Genomic DNA, 16,421 nt, shown 5'->3' with positions numbered 1-16,421 from the left:
GCAGTTCTGTTAAATTAATATATGCGAACACTAGCCGCTTCCAGACACCTTTTTAATCTGTTGGCCATGATGTGTCTTTGACAACAGCTGAAATAAAAGAAATGAATGGAGGTTCCCACCCATTTCTTTGCTGAGCAAAACTGCACCTGTCGAATTTCTACCTATCCTCCGTCTGTTGAAAGTACAGAAAAAAGCTGGCCACCTTGCCAATATGACATATCCTCGTTCGTGGAAACTGTCAAGTAAACAATTCCATGGCAGCCCTCCCCCCCAGCACCCTGCTTTTAATTCGGCTATTGGGCGGTACATAAATGCAATACACGAAAATGAAATGAATGAACTGAAATTCAAAAATGCCAACTATAATTTTCTGCCCTCCGGCAAATATTCTGGAAAACCTAGCGTACAAAATGACAGTGAACGGCATTGTGTCAGTTATGCGATGGTGGGATGTGATTCGGCTTTCCTCCACCACCAGAGTAATGCGGCGCCGTTTCCGAGAGGCGGCGCTAGCGAGGTGAGGTTGCCGCCGCTTTCCTGGCTCGCTCTTTCGCCTTTTTGGTCCCGCGCGGCGCGCCGTAGCACTCGCTCCTTCGGCAAAATGGCGGCGGCCGCTGGTGGTTGCGAGCTTCCCGTGCGGCTGCGGCTGCTTTTCGATTACCCGCCCCCGGGAACTCCGGCCTGCGGGCTGTGCTGGCTGCTGCTCGAGCCCAGCCAAGTGCGCCTCGTCACCGACCTGATCAGCCTCATCCGGGATAAGTTCGGCTTCAGCCGCCGCGCCAAGCTCAGCCTCTTCCTCGACGGGGCGCTCCTGCCGCCCACCGAGAGCGCGCGGCTCGTGCGAGATAACGACTCCCTCCGGTAGGCCCCCGGCGGCGCTGGGTGGGCAGCGACACCCTCAGGCATAGGGCGGGCGGGGGCAGGGCTGAAACTAGGCTTCCCCTAAGCAGCTGCTTGATCTGAAGACGTTGGCAGGTGGTTTTATTTGCTTCTTTGCCTTCAGAAGCTACATCCCCCAACCTGGTGGCCTCAAGATTATTTATTTATTCCATTTATATCCCACCTTTCCCCCAAGGAGCCCAAGGTGATGGACATGATCCTCCTCTCTGTTTTATCCTCACAACAACTCTGTGAGGTAGGTTAGGTTAAATGTCAGTGACTAGCCCAAAGAGGGCTTTGTGGCCCAGTGGGGACTGGAACCAGGGCTCCCCAGTCTAAGCACTACACTGACTTTTAGAACTGGCTGAGGGATTCTGGGAGTTGTAGCCCCAACACATCTGGAGGGCAACACATTGGGGGAAGGCTGAACGACATCTACTCATTGCATCAAAGGTGCAACAAAAGGCATAGCTGTTTTGTCCTGGTTTGTAGCTGTTATAAGAACTGACCCAGGAAGTCACTGGCTTGCAATTATGGCCTGATTCTGTGCAGAGTTAAATAAGTTTAAGGCAACCCTGTGGAAATACTGTTTAAGTCTGCATAGGACCAGGCTGTTACTTGCTAGTGAGTTCCAGTGTATTTGAGTGTATACACAATTGCAGTCCTGCTTGGAAGAAAGGTGCTTTCAATGCAGAAAGGCTGCCTTTGAAATAATCATGCATGAAATCAGCCTGTTTATTGCTTACAGTGTAGCAATGCTTAATTCTTTAAGGCTGCAATCCTACACATTTATCAAGGAGTAAGATTACTTGAAAATACTTCTGAGTAGACATGGATAGGATTTCATTGCAAGGTTGCATTCCTAAACACACTAGAGAATAAGCCTTGAACACAATGGAGCTTACTTTCAGGTAAACATGCATAGGATAATGCAGGCAGGCAGTTCTTAATGAGATCACTAGGATTTCCTTGCTTTTATCTTCGTAGTAATAAAGATCAGATGAGTAGTAACATATAAGCTATGCTCTAGTCATATTTTAATTTTCTCCTGCATTTTGTCTTGACAGTGTCAAATTGGAAGAAGTTGTTGAAGAAGAGAGTTACAATAAAGTCACCAATGGTTTCAGTAACCTTTCAAAAAAGCAAAGAAAGCGACACTGGCAAAAGTTAGAAGCAAAAGATTCTGAAAGCGAAGATGAAGTGTATAGAAAAAGAAAGAAGAGGAAATGGAACTCTGAACATCTTTCCAGTCAGGATGACAATACTACAAATATACAGGACTCTACAACATTTAGGAAAAGGAAAAAAACAGTGACTAAGAAAGACTGTACTGCAGACGATAAGAATGATGACAGTACTTTTCATTCCAAAAAGCTTAAGAAACAGGTTGACAGGGAGAAAGAGCAGAAAGCAGAGAGAGACCAAAAAAAGAAGAAAACAAGGGCACTTGAAACAAAGAACACTTCACAAAAGGCAAATAAGACATTAACTCCCAGACAAAAAGGCACAACCAAAAACACAATAGCAAGGTCCAGCACTAAGAAAGGTGGGACCTCAAGTGAATCCTCAACTTCCTCATCTGACAGTGACGATAGTATCGCAGGTACAAAACAAAAACTCACAAACACAACTAAGGTGGCTTCACAGCACAGTAACAAATCACAGCTGGCTTCTCCTGTACAATCTCTTTCTGCCAGTAAACTCGCTGCTAAATGTAAAGACAAAAATTCTCCTAAGATAGTGAAGAGTAAAACGGCGAAGAGCCCGTCGTCTAGTTCAGATTCTGATTCTAGTTCAGGGGAAGAGGAGGAGCAGCAGAGCAGGAACTTGAAAAATAAACTGCCATGTAATAACCAAGGCACTGTCACAGGGCTAACGTCAAAGGCCAAACCTAAAACTTCCTCGTCAGAATCTGATAGTTCACAATCAGAGACTTGCACTATTAAGAAGCCCAAGACAAATCCCATCGTTAGTCAGGCCTTAGAAGGGCCTGGTGGCAAACAACTGCCAGCTGCCACTGGTGGATCAACTACAAATTTCAGTGATAGTCATAGGGGTCGTGGGAGAGGAGAGAATCTCTTTTGGAGAGGACCTAGGGTTCGTGGATGTCGTGGGATGATCAGGGGCCGGGGAAGAGGCAGAGGAGAAAGTGCTAACTACTTCTATACTTACAACAGTGAACACCCAAAACAGCAACAACTGAATGAAGCAGCAACCAACAGTTCAGTTATTATCCAGGTGAGTCCGGTGACTGCTTTTGTCTCCGTGATGCAGGGTGTATTTGATGACTGAACATTGTTAGACAAGCATAACTGGTACAAAGCATGTAACTGTGGTACCTGCATTCTAAATAACCTACATAAATAGCCCATAAGTTGAACATTCTATTTCCAGCAGTGGTCATACAGCTGCTCTTAGAAGTTGAGAAGCAGGGCATGATGGTGGTGGCTTTCCATATGCTGTTTTTTGTTCTAGCTTTTGGAACTCAGAGGTACAATGCATCTGAACTGGGAAGTTCTCTCATTCCCTCCAGAAGTGGGTAGAGTAACTCTTAAGTGATTTAGGCTGGTGGAAAAGGAAGTCTTTCTTGGAGTTGTCAGAAACTCACACTCAACCTCAGCTCCAAATTGAAAGAAAGGACCCTTTTATTAAATGGATGAAATAGGGGTATGGGAAAAAACCAGAAAGGTCCTTTGAAAAATAAAGGCAGACATCAAGTAGCTTGCTAACCTATCCTAAATACAGCAACATGGGGGTGGCATCGCCTGTGAAGATTCAGATAGGCCCTATTCACATGATCACAGGAGGGAGGGATGGGTAAATTTCCATGGAGCGAGGATGGGTAGGAAAATGACATGCTCATCCATCACATAATCGGTACCCATGTGGAATGTCATGGTGTTCTTATCCCCTCCCAGCTCGGTGGAAAACTTCCCATTACTGTGCCCACTTATCCCAGCAAGCACTGCAGCATGAATCAGGCTGTGGTGGCTGTTCCAGTCATCCAAAGAGCTGCTTGACCATAGAGATGGCATATGCTGGCTAGAGCGTTGCTGGAAGCCATCTCTATGGTCACTGCCATTTTTCTCAGTTTTAATGATGGAGTGGCCACAGATAGCTACGGAGAACTCCACTCCATGACACGGTAAGCCATCCTGATGCACGTTACCCCCACTGCAGAAGAAACAGACATTGGGAGGGCAGCTCAGTATTGCAATACTTTTTACTGTTGTAATGACAACGTCTTTCATCTTTGTTTTACAGAATCCATTAGAGGTGCCAAAGAAGGACTATAGCATACTACCTCTGTTGGCTGCCCCTCCACAAGTAGGAGAGAAAATTGCCTTTAAGGTATGAAATCTTAAGATACTCTTGTACCATGTTTCAGTTATAGGACTTATTGTCAAGAATTTGATGGATGGAGTTAAAACTATAAGAGGGGGTGGGGTTTTGTTACCATATTTTGTCAGGTGGAGTATATTAAAAACCAACAACACTTACATTATCTGCTTAGTTCTAGCATGAAGTCTCCAACCTGCCAAGTATATGTGTTGCTTATAAGCAAGGTAACTATTATTTATTTGATGGATTTTTACCCTGCCATTCAGAGTATCTACCTTCACGAGGTGGCTCACAATATGATCAGTAATAAATAACAATGTACTAAAATTCCAGATTATTAAAACAGTAAAAAATAACAACTATAGGACATTAAAGTTAGCATCAGCAGATAAAACAATAATTAAAACATAGGACCCAAATGTGGCTGGAACAAGACCTTCTTTAAGGCTTACTTACTTGTGAACTTGGGTGTGTTACATTGGTTCTTGCAATCTGTTAGGCTTGTTGCAGGAGAAAAGAAACATAGACATGGAGAGCAAAATATAATAGTTCGAAAAAGATTGTGGAGGGAAAATGCCACAGAAGGCTCTACAAATATTCAGGCAGATAAGATGCATATTAAATGGGAAAAGCAACATTACAAGATGTTGACTGGCTAAAAAGAAACTGAAATGCATTTCTAAAATCAAGAGCAAATGGAAAACAGAAGCCAGAGTTGAGGAAGTTGATACCTTCAACATTGTTTCCACTGCAGATCCAAACTCAGATTAAAAATTCATAAATAGATGGCTCCTGTTGGAGTAGGTAATGGTAGCTGCCCAGTGAGAGAGGTTACTGGAAAGGGAGAGGTGGATGGAGGCACCATCCTCACGTGCAAACAGACATATCCTAAGTGAAAGCCCAATAGAATTTGAGGATTAGGAGCTGTCAGAAGCAGCGTCAGGTGATTGGTCCATTCAACCCAATACTGCCTACCCTGATTATTGTCTGTTGTTCTTCTGGGTCTCAGGCAGAGAGTTCCCTTCGCCTTGTCTCCTGACATTATTATTTAGCATGATGTGCTGGGAATTGAGCCTGGGACATTGCATTCAAAGCTGAACTGGAGTGCCTCTTCTACTAACTTCTGGATCAGCTGAGACTCTCCCTTCAAGAAAAATGAATTGGTCCATATGTGTGTGATTTCCCCCATCCTCCATATTTGTATTTTGGAATTCCTTATTCTCCCACTTATATTTTCAGGGGCCACATCTCTCTCCTACTTCAGTTGGACATACTTTAGGGACATGGATCCATCTGTGCTTTTACCAGCCCTGAGCCCTTTGGGGTTTTAATAATAATAATTTTTAAAAATCATTGAACACTATTGAAGACAGATGGAGCATGCTAGGATTTAGGAGATGACTGCCAAGGTCTTTTGGTTACTCACTGTTCATTTTTGTGTGAGAATGGAGGGTAGAATCTTCTTTGGATGATGTAATCTTTTGATACCAACCCAATGCCTGATGCTCCCTCTTTTAACAGCTTTTGGAACTAACTGAAAACTATACTCCTGAAGTGTCTGATTATAAGGTATGATAATGGTGGTCTACTTTACATGGTTGTTGAAAAGATTCTTGAGACAATTATACAAAGGTCTTTTGAGTAGCTAGAGCAGGATAGTCCTATATAAATACTACATATTGTTATTGTTTTGGGATTTTATCTGGTCCCCCTCCCCTAGTAAGCTGCTTTTAGGGCACCTGGCAGAAAAGCAGCCTATGAATGTCAGTATTATATAGACACTACGTTTTAAAAAGTTTTAAAGTATGCTATCAGAACTAAATATTTATATCAGGAATGAGGAACCTCTTTCAGCCTGGAGTCTGAATTCAATTTTGTAGGCCTCAGGGGGTGCCTTCCAGAGCCAATAGGCAGCCTGGTTAGGTGAAGTCATTTCAATACCTGGGAAACTCTTTACTGCAGGGGTGGGTGTGACGACCCCCACCGTATACTGCTCTTTTATTCCTTTCCTGAATCAAAGGACCCAGCTCAGGTGCAGGTGTCATGGGGTTTGGAATGCTGCAACCGTCCCTGTGACACGCCTTCCTCTTCTTAGGCCCCACAGCTATACAGCTCAGCATCCTAGCCCCAAATTCTCCCTTCCACTGCCATCATTAACCTGTACCCTTCCCAGGTACTCCAAGGACCACACCAGTTTGAATGAAATGCAATTTATTAATAAGTAGTAAGTGCAGGTAGAAAAGCTTAATGGTTCCCTCAGTTCACAAGCGTATTGGTTACAAAGCACAAAGCGAATTGGTTTCAGTCAGTAATTCTCTTAAACGTTTCACAATATAACATTCAGGCTCTCCTGCCTACTCTACCCCTTCTTGGCTTCACTATTCTCTTTCCCACACTCTAATCCAACAAAGCACACGGACCCTTCCTATCTCTAGCCTCTCAGATCACTCTCCCAGTCTCAATCTTTTTCAATCTATCACCTGTCAACAGAACCATAGATACCACACAGTCCTCTGACTCCTCCCCTTCTCTCACAGCCAAACATCCAGTCAGCACTCTCCTTCCATCCGGCACTCACTCCCCTTCTATGGCTTTATACTTACCAATCTGCTATAAAATACAAACACAGTGAGTACACTCTATAAACTTTTCAATAATTATCTTAATAAACATTAATAGCAACCTTAACAACATAGTATCATGCAGTAGAACATCACAGTGGAGAACCTCTTTCAGCCTGAGTGCTTGTGTTGAGTTGGGTTCTGGTTCTGCCAGGTCCAAGTCATTCATCAGGTTCTTTTGGTTACCAAGGTGAAACAAGCCACTTGTGCAAAAAGTGGCTTGTTCATTGATAGAAAATGGATACAGAATATATACATGCAAAGAAAGTTAGCACCTCCTTCCAACTAATCAAGCACTTGTTTATGGGGGTGGGGGAGGGCATGAAAGATGGAAGTCGTCCCTTTGTGCTAAAGCAGGTTCTCCAGGCCGGCGGTGCGTGCAGTTCCTCCTGAAGTGAGGCCAAAGCCCGGGGCCTGTGCGTTGGAGCTTATAGGCTCTTCTGCTAGATGCTGACCTCCCCCTTAGGAACTTATAGACTGCATCCCTCCTCCATCACAGAAGGAGCATGGGTGCAATCTCTTGCGGGTTCCTAAAGTATCTCAGCTTAGAAAATTAATTGCCTTTTCTAGTGCCTCATGAGGAGTAAAAAAAAAAAACCCTCCCAGCTCATCTAGAGATGAGACTCTACGAAAAAAGGATGAGCTAATTATGTGATGCCTGTCCAGGGAGTTCTGCTCTTGTCACTTAAAGCCTGCTGAAATCTACACGGGTCTCTTAGCAGCAATTTGGAACTCCTGTGAAGTCCATATTTCTACTCACTAACGAACTCACTGCAGTGCCAAGTTCAATTTCAGAGAAGTTCTTGGGGACCACATTCCAGTGGTGGGTGGGGCTGAAGGAAAGGGGGCAGGACCAAAGGCAAAAGGGGCGGAGCCAAACATGTAGGGAAAATAAATGCATACTGTAGCTTAAAGCTCTTATTGCCAGCAACTAATTTATTTTATTTATTTATTATTACATATTTAATAATATTAATAATTTATAATAATAATTTAATATTAAATATTATATTAATAATAATAATAATTTATTATTAGCTTTAGGAGAGGTAGTCCAACCTCCTAGGGGTGGGGTGGGGGAACCTGCAAAAAGCCATGAAACAACCAGACAAAGGGATGAGGCCAGAGCAAGGGGACATGGATCCCAGGAGGGTGAGATGGGCACTCTGGGCCTGAGGTTCCCCACCCATGATTTATAAGAATAAACCGTTCCACTCTGTCTTTCTGGGTGAGAAACAAACCAGGGATCTCGGTTCGGATGTCATGTTAAACAGGGATAGAGCATCCCTGGGTTGTTTAGCTTTTCGTTTTATTTTATTTTAAATTTCATAAAGTTGTTTAGCTTTTCCTGCTGGAAGTAGAAGCCAATTGAGCTGTGTGAATTAGTACACACTTGCTTGTTTATGGTAACCCAGGGTTTCTTAAAGACTTGGACAGATACGTTTATTAAACTACTCTTGGTGTATAATAAATACCACTACTAAATCCTTTTCTCCTCCCCCCCCTTTTTTTTTAAGGAAGGGAAAATTGTCAGTTGGAACCCTGCTAGCAAACAGCTGGAACTTGAAATTCTTTCTTTTTCATCAGGCAAGTGTTATGCCACTTCAAAGTTGAACATGAAAATACATTTTTCTCTTACATATCATCCCTTTTAAGTATTGATTTTCTTTACTAAGTTTGACAATTCTGGTTTGAGGTGTGAGTCAGTTATATAGGGCAGCCTTCCCCAACCTGATGCCCTCCAGATGTTTTGGACTCCCAACTCCCCATGAGCCGCAATCAGCATGTCCAATTATCAGAAATGCTGGGATTTGTAGCTCAAAACTTCTGGAGGACACCAGGTTGGGGGCAGCTGGTATAGGGTAAAATGCAATATTGTGCTAGCGCAAGGGTAGTCAACCTTTTTGGGCTGAAGGGCACATTTGCAATTTTGAGATAGTCCCGTGGGTGCTCACACAAATTAGTAGCCTTTGGGAAATGAGTACAGCCAGTCCCAAAGGCAAACTGGTGAGGTGAAAGAAAGGTAATTTGCCCAAGTCCAAACCACTCTTTTGGATCCACGGTTTTCTGCTCTAACACCCATTTTACAGAAGGAAAACTGATGCGCCTCAGAAAGAAGTAACTTGAGTACAAGAAACTGAGTGCCAGGCAGAGATGGGGGTCTGAGACTAAAATGCCAAATCACATATTTGCCCCCACAAAGCACAACAAAATATCAACTTCACAGAAGGCAAACTGGTTAGACAGACACACACACACACTTGCAAAACACCCCCTTCATTCCCTGCCTTCTCTAGTCCCCAGGATGCTCCCCTTCACACCCCAGCCCAACTTTTCCCTTTTTCTGCATGTTTGGGTGTGCTTCAAATTCAGGAGGGTCTCCCCAACACTTCAGAGCAGAATTTGAGGGCATGTGCAGGGATACAAGGGAAGGGGAATGGTCTTTCTCCAATCCTGCTGATGGAAGCCATTCCGTTGGTAGGGCAGACAAATTGGGTACCACCCATAGATGAGTGCCACTCCCAATGTAGCCTGAAATGCCTGAAAACTAATGTTCTTTTGTTGTGGGTTTTTAGTAGCGAAAGAGCCAGGAAAGTTTGATCTGGTTTACCAGTCTGCCGACGGAGCTGAAACAATAGAATATGCAGTATCTCAAGATAGAAAGGTAAGGTAGCCCTTTTTTGAACTTACTTTTTAGGGGGAGGGTCAGCCCTTCCCACTACAGACCTTCCAAAAATGCCCCCAGGCAGCAATTAGGCTTTTAAAAAGCCTCCACTGGCACTAGAAGTAAAGGGGAGGCTGCTTCTCAGAGGTTCACCACTCCTTGATTAGAAGGTGATGGAAGAGGTGGCACAGACCATCAATTCCCTTTCAGTGGTATTAACCTGTTTCACACTGTGTGTATGTGCCAAGTTGTGTTTTGAGCCACATGGGAATCCTCTGTGTCTGAGGGCTTGCATTCACAGTACCATTAGATTGTCTTTTAAGAAAATAATTGGTACCAGTAGAAATTCTTCATCTAGTTGCCTTTTTTAATAGGGTTATAGAAGTGTAGTTTCATATATTGTATAGTTACATAATATTGTTTACAAATTAGTATTTTTCCCTGAGCGTATCAAACTACAGACATTTTGTCTATTCATAGCTTTACAATTGCTTAGCTTTCCTCTTAATCTTAGTCACAGAGAAAACAAAAACCTGATCAACCCTACAAACATTTGTAGTATACACTGAATTTGTTCAGTTGTTCTCTCTTGTCCAAATGTAGGTTTTGAGAAATGCCTTTGTCATGCAAAAGCATTTAATTGTATTAAAATGGTTTAATGATGTTAGGATTGTGTGTACTTGCTATGTTCATATTAAGTCTTACACGTATGTTTTATCTTTTAGATAATTCAAAGCTGGAATGCGTTGATTGAGCCAAGACTAATAGTTGACCCTTCTAACAATGAATCAAGTACTAAAAATGGAAACCCCTCTGATGTGAACTTGCTTGTTCCATGTGTAAATAGCTTGTAAAGTGTTTTCCCTCTGTTTCTGAAGAGAGTATATGCACATCATTTTTTTTAATAAAAGAATTTTGGAATTGAATTGAGGCCTATAAGCAATTTTCTGATATCTAATTTTCAAAAAAGAATCTTCTTAGTTGACATTGTAAGAGCTTATGGCTGCAATCCTATATTTTCCTGGAAGAAAATCCTATTGAACTCAGTGGGTCTTACTTCTGAGTAGAGACATGTATAGAATTGCACTGCAAAAGATTTCTTGCCACTTAATCACAATTACACATCCAGATAGTTGGAATGCAGTGGAAGGTAGATTATACCATTAGAATTGGTTACAAATTCTAAGGATACATTCCAAACAACAAGAGGACATCAAGTGCTTGTTCAGACAACATGCTAAACCATGGTTAGGTCGCTAACTTTTTTGCAGCAAATGGTTAATGAGCGTGTTTAAACCCTGGTTATATAGCTATCATGGTTAGGAATGGATCACACAACACGCTAAGCCATAATGTTTAGCTCAAAATGCTTAGCCGTGACTGAGCATGTCATTTGAACAGGGTAAAACTGTTTAACGTTCCCAGCTACTTGGCTGTTGCAAGACTACATCATTGGCTTGGCCTAAATTCTCTTTGGCCATTTTGTTACACATTTTCATCTTGAACCTCTGGGTTTTATTAGGGTGACCATATGAAAAGGAGGACAGGGCTCCTGTATCTTTAACAGTAATGTAGAAAAGGGAATTGCAACAGGTGTCAATTGAAGTGGGTGAAATTCCCTCTTCATCACAACAGTTAAAGCTACACTAGCTATAGTAGAGTGGCCAGATACAAAAGAGGGCAGGGCTTCTGCAGCTTTAACTGTGTTGATGAAGAGAGAATTTCACCCTTTTCAATTGACACCTGCTGAAATTCCCTTTTCTACATTACAGTTAAAGATACAGGAGCCCTGTCCTCCTTTTCATATGGTCACCCTAGTTTTATAGATGTTATGGCTTTAGTGAAATGGCAATATTTTCTCCTAGTGGTGGAACGTTGCTCCATTTAATATGTTAACCTCTGCAGAATCGCTGCCAGTTCCAAACTGCTCCTGCACACGTGGGCCATATTGTGGTAATGCATTCAAACAGTGCATCATTTTAGTCATTGCAGTCATAGGGTTAATTTCTACAACAGTACCACTGCACTGTTGTGGCCACTGGCAAGTGAAGTCACCAGGCAACCTAACTGATCTAGCACTTGCTGACATCACCAGTGCTATATGTGATAACTGACCATGTGAGATCTGTTTGTAGCAGCAGCCATGTTGCAGAGATAATGCAGTATGTTCATAGAGCTCCGGCTATTGGACAGTATAGAAATGTAATAAATAAATAAATAATTCAAATGGGATTTGTTGGTAGACTAAAAATGGAATCTTACATCTACTTCTAGATAAGTGTGTATAGGATTGCATCTTCTTTAATAAAGTGTAGGGGACTAACATTCACAACAAAGAGATAAAAATATCTGTAAGAAATAAATAGTTCCAAAAGAAAACAGCTGCATGGATTGGTATATATTCCTAATCTGTTTTGATAGACATCATTTTGAACAGAGAATGTTCTTCTATTTCCTTCTAAGAACTGCTTCATAGCTGCAGATATCTTACATCCGTCTCTTAGGCTGGCATGTGGACTGCCCGGGCTTTTTGAAGCAGAACATATGCTTTGCTTTATATTTGTATAGATGGTAATTGAGATGAGACTCTTGTCTTAATGAAAAGGTTTGGAAGTTTGTGCAATTTTGCATTGCTGTATCAACCTTTAGTCAAAATGTCAATCTTTCCACTTCACTTTTTTCAACCATATAACGCATAGTGTTCCCTTTTTATATTAACATATAACTGATAATCCTGCAGAGTACAGTCCAGAATGCTATGTTGCAAGGAATCTAGTATACTGTTCTTTGATTTGGAAAAGTGATTTGTACCACAATTCAGCAGTTTCTTTTAAGAACTTGAACTTCGATATACACGTGACGCTCCTGTTCTTTCAAAGGGCTGCTTGGTTCATTTCAGCAGAGAGACCAACTCTTTGACTGCTTTACTTTATGTGCCTGAACTGGCTTCCCTGTTAGACTGAATAACAAAGTAAACTGGAGCAAAAATAATAATACATTCCCTTGGAGTTTCCCATGGATAAACTTTCCTCTTTAAAAGATGTGACAAACTAGAAACACATTCATACACATGTTTACTCAGGTCCCAGTTAAGTGGACCTAGGTCATGTATTATCCTGATCTTTTGACATACTTCATAAAGATTCATCCTAATTATTTTGCTCCACTGGTGCGTCGAGCTTCTAAGATCCACAACCTTAAAAGGCCCAATAACGATAGTTCCCAGAACTGTGCTTTATTGCAATTCAAATGGTGTTTCTTAAAAGAACTTTCTCTGCATGAACACCTTAAAGAGTAATGACACCTTAAAGACTAATAAATCTGTTGTGGAATAAAGCATTTTTTATACCACAAAATATATGCCACTGGACTCCTTGTTTTTGATAGAATAGTTTTAATATGGCTGCCGTTCTGGAATGCTAAGCTCTATTGATAAAAGGCAAATCAATAATGACTCTAGTAGCCTTCACAACAGCTGCACATACATCTTTGTGTACCAATGTAAGGTAGTCAGCAGTGTTGGCTCCTGATTTAGAACTCAAGTCAGTGTTTGTTGGTTCATGAATGACAACACAATAAATGTGAAAGAGTGCTTGCATGCACAGGAAAGCAACCAGGTTCTGGGTGCCATCACCACTGTTATGACTATTCAAACCTTTACTTAAATCTTTGATGCCCTGCTTTTGGGTGACTGAAGCAGGGGTCTGGAACCTGTGACCCACCAGATGTTGGACACCAACTCCCATCAGCCCCAGCCAGCATGGCTAATGATCAACGACAACACCTGGAGAGCCACAGCTTCCACACTGTTGCTCTAGAATTTGGCCAAATGCTGGATCATCCAGGGATGGTATCTTATTAACCGCAGACATGAATTTGCTGTGACATTTGATATGTTTAGGTTAGATCTGCTTCAAAATACCTTGTGAAATTACTTTTTCTTCTTTTTTCACCAACATTCCTTAATGGAAAACGTGCCGGCACCAACACAGCTGTTCTTTGCAGTTGTAGGAGGCTAGGAGCAACAACATACACATGTTCTGCACAGGTTTTCTTGTTCACTGACGAAGGGGATAGCCCTTCGCAACCAAAGCTATACCTGAACTGAACTGCCCCATGCTGTGAACAAAATTCAGAGATGTAAAACTTACGCCCTGTATAGAAGTACCCTGGAGCACAAATGGGGCTCGAGTTGGGGCGGGGGCATTGCGGGAGTGCTGAATACCTGACTAAATTTAGTTTCACTTCCTTATAAAGGAGAGTATCGTAGTTCTCACCTAAATGGATTCAGCTTCTTACATTCATATTACTCCCTATTTGCAATTTCAAAGAAATCAAACCCAGTACAATCCGGTTGCAGGATTATGCGTCTTGATACTGTATGCTGAGTCATGAGAACGGCTTGCATGTGGAAACCCTAGGTTTGAGCTGGGGCTCACCACTGTTCAGTCCAAGAGCAGGTTGGAATGCCATGAGAGGCCAGAATAAAGTGCCTCCAAGCCTGCGGGAAGCCTGCATTTTTCTCACCACCGGCTCACATTAAGAGATGACTTGAGCAGTATGTTTTTCTCTACACAGGTGTATGTTTTTGTAAAGAAAGAAAAATCCTCATGTGCATCTATATATACCTGATGTGCGTATTTGGATAGGTGCCCATACATACGAAAGCTAATACCTCAAGTGGGAATCTATAAGGATTTGAAGCAGGGTCATTCACTCTCCACCCCCCTCCCATGCTTTTCTGTTTTTCTTTTCCAACTTGATGACAGTCCCAGGCTCCTGGAGGCTACTGAGCATGCTCATTCCTCGTTAGGCTGTTAGGGGATCGTCCCCACTTTTAAAAAGGCTTTATACGTCTGCAAACCTCAGGGTTCCCCCTCCCCCCAGCATGCTTGTGCCTGCCTTGCTTCTCAGTGTTTCTGCTTTGGCTCAAATCACCATCTGAGCTTGCTTATGATGAGGGATTGACTCACTAACTCAACAACGGTATATCTTGCAAAATAAACATGAATTATCATGCAATGGTGTACACCTTTCCCTCCTAAGCTAGGAGTTGGTTCATAAAAACAAATAGAGCCCTGGTAGATTAGACCAAAGGCCTATCCTGTTCCCATAATGAACAACCAAATGCTTCTGGAAAGGCCACAACCAGGACATCAGTGGAGGGTAGTGGCTCCGATTTTGGTGGGGCTGCAAATCCATCCTGAGTTTTAGTCAGAACCACCCAGAACTCTAAAGGAGCTATCCAAGGTGCTTGACCCATTTGGGGGATAGGGTTCAGCACCTTGGATATCTCCATTAGAATTCCCCCTGAAGGAGCAGGTTCGTAGCTTGGGGGTTCTCCTAGAACCATCTCTGTCACTTGAGGCTCAGGTGGCCTCCTTCTACCAACTTTGATTGGTGGCCCAGCTACGTCCCTATCTGGACAGGGATAACCTAGCTTCAGTTGTCCATACTCTGGTAACCTCCAAATTAGATTACTGCAATGCCCTCTACATGGGGCAGCCTTTGAAGACAGTTCGGAAGCTGCAGCTTGCTCAGAATGCGGCAGCCAGATTGATAGCTGGAACAGGGAAGTTTGAGCATATAACACCGATTCTGGCCCGCTTGCATTGGCTGCCTATACATTTCCGAGCCCAATTCAAGGTGCTGGTTTTAACCTATAAAGCCCTACATGGCTTGGGACCGCAATACCTGATGAACCTACCCGTACGCTGCGCTCAACATCTAAGGTCATCCTCCGAGTGCCTACTCCGAGGGAAGCTTGGAGGATGGTAACAAGGGAGAGGGCCTTTTCGGTGATGGCCCCCCGACTGTGGAACAATCTCCCTGATGAGACTCGCCTGGCGCCAAGAGTGATATCTTTCAGGCGCCAGGTCAAGGCTTTTCTCTTCTCCCAGGCATTTAACAGCATTTAACAACGGTAAGTTTGTATTCTAACGGCCCCCAGAACGGTTGTTTTTTAAATGAATACTGATGTTTTTATACTGTTGTTTTTATGTTTCTGATGGTTTTTAAATTTTGTATACTTTTTAATGTTTACTGTTTTAACCTTTGTGAACCACCCAGAAAGCTTTGGCTGTGGGGTGGTATATAAATGTAATAAATAAATAAATAAATAAATAAATTCTGGCTGGTTCTGACTAAATCCCAGAAAGGATTCACAACCCCACCGAGATTGGAGCCATCAGCCTCCACTGGGGCATGAGCGTGTGTCTTATTCTCCACTGGGAACAAGACATTCTCCTGGTCTTATTCCCCAGCAGTGGGTAGTCAGAAGAACACTGTCTGTGATACTGGAGATATATATCACCACCATGAGTAGTATTTCAATTAATTTCTGATATACTAGTCATGATGGTTCTTGAACATGATGGTAAAAAGATGGTGAATGTGTTCAAACTGTCCCTTTTTAAAATCATTGCTGGACTCTGCGATGTGATGGGTGGCCCATTCACACATGCAGGTCCTCCCCTGATGATGTAGTCATCAAGTGACCAATATGTATGTGTATAGATGCGCATTTTGAGCTTCCACAAGGCTAAATGGGAGATCCCAGTGGCTGTTTGGAAAGAAAGAGTTAATTTATCTATTTCAGTGACTAATTCTCCATGACTTGTTTTGGGATGTCCCAAGCAGATGAACAATCTGCATGTAGGACTACTAGCTAGGCCCTGGGCCCGCTCCTGGAACTTTTAACACTGCAGTTCTACGCAACCTTCCCTGGGAGCAAGCCCCATGGAAGTCACTGCGATTTTCTTCTGAGTAAACATCCATATATAGCAGGGATGATGAGGAACGTGTGGCCCTAAGAAATGCTGCGGTACTACAATTCCCATCATCCCTCACCACTGGCTAAGTGATGGGACGTCCTCACACCTAGCATATAGAACCAGGATGTCCTAAGCCGGTTT

At 42.7% G+C, this 16,421-nt stretch overlaps 1 protein-coding gene across 1 annotated transcript; it reads left to right on the top strand.

The window, feature by feature from the left end:
- The first annotated feature begins 590 nt into the window (after positions 1 to 590).
- On the top strand, positions 591 to 10,433 carry COIL (coilin). Its single transcript, XM_063119898.1, has 7 exons — positions 591 to 861; positions 1,947 to 3,117; positions 4,144 to 4,230; positions 5,743 to 5,790; positions 8,360 to 8,429; positions 9,419 to 9,507; positions 10,233 to 10,433. Exons 1-7 carry the CDS (start codon positions 602 to 604, stop codon positions 10,359 to 10,361), a joined length of 1,854 nt encoding a protein of 617 aa, XP_062975968.1. The 5' UTR covers positions 591 to 601; the 3' UTR covers positions 10,362 to 10,433.
- The last annotated feature ends 5,988 nt before the right edge of the window (positions 10,434 to 16,421 follow it).

The sequence above is a fragment of the Elgaria multicarinata genome, chromosome 3 (genome assembly GCF_023053635.1).
Source record: "Elgaria multicarinata webbii isolate HBS135686 ecotype San Diego chromosome 3, rElgMul1.1.pri, whole genome shotgun sequence".
NCBI lineage: Eukaryota > Metazoa > Chordata > Lepidosauria > Squamata > Anguidae > Elgaria > Elgaria multicarinata.
Note: the sequence above shows the minus strand (reverse complement) of the source record. Positions and strands in the feature narration are given on the sequence as shown.

Bases quoted from the DNA above. Each gene is read 5' to 3' on its own strand.
- COIL (XM_063119898.1), top strand. From the start codon at position 602: ATGGCGGCGGCCGCTGGTGGTTGCGAGCTTCCCGTGCGGCTGCGGCTG. The intron at 4,231-5,742 runs GTATGAAATCTT...CTCTTTTAACAG, and splicing joins GAGAGAAAATTGCCTTTAAG to CTTTTGGAACTAACTGAAAA. The intron at 9,508-10,232 runs GTAAGGTAGCCC...TTTATCTTTTAG, and splicing joins CAGTATCTCAAGATAGAAAG to ATAATTCAAAGCTGGAATGC.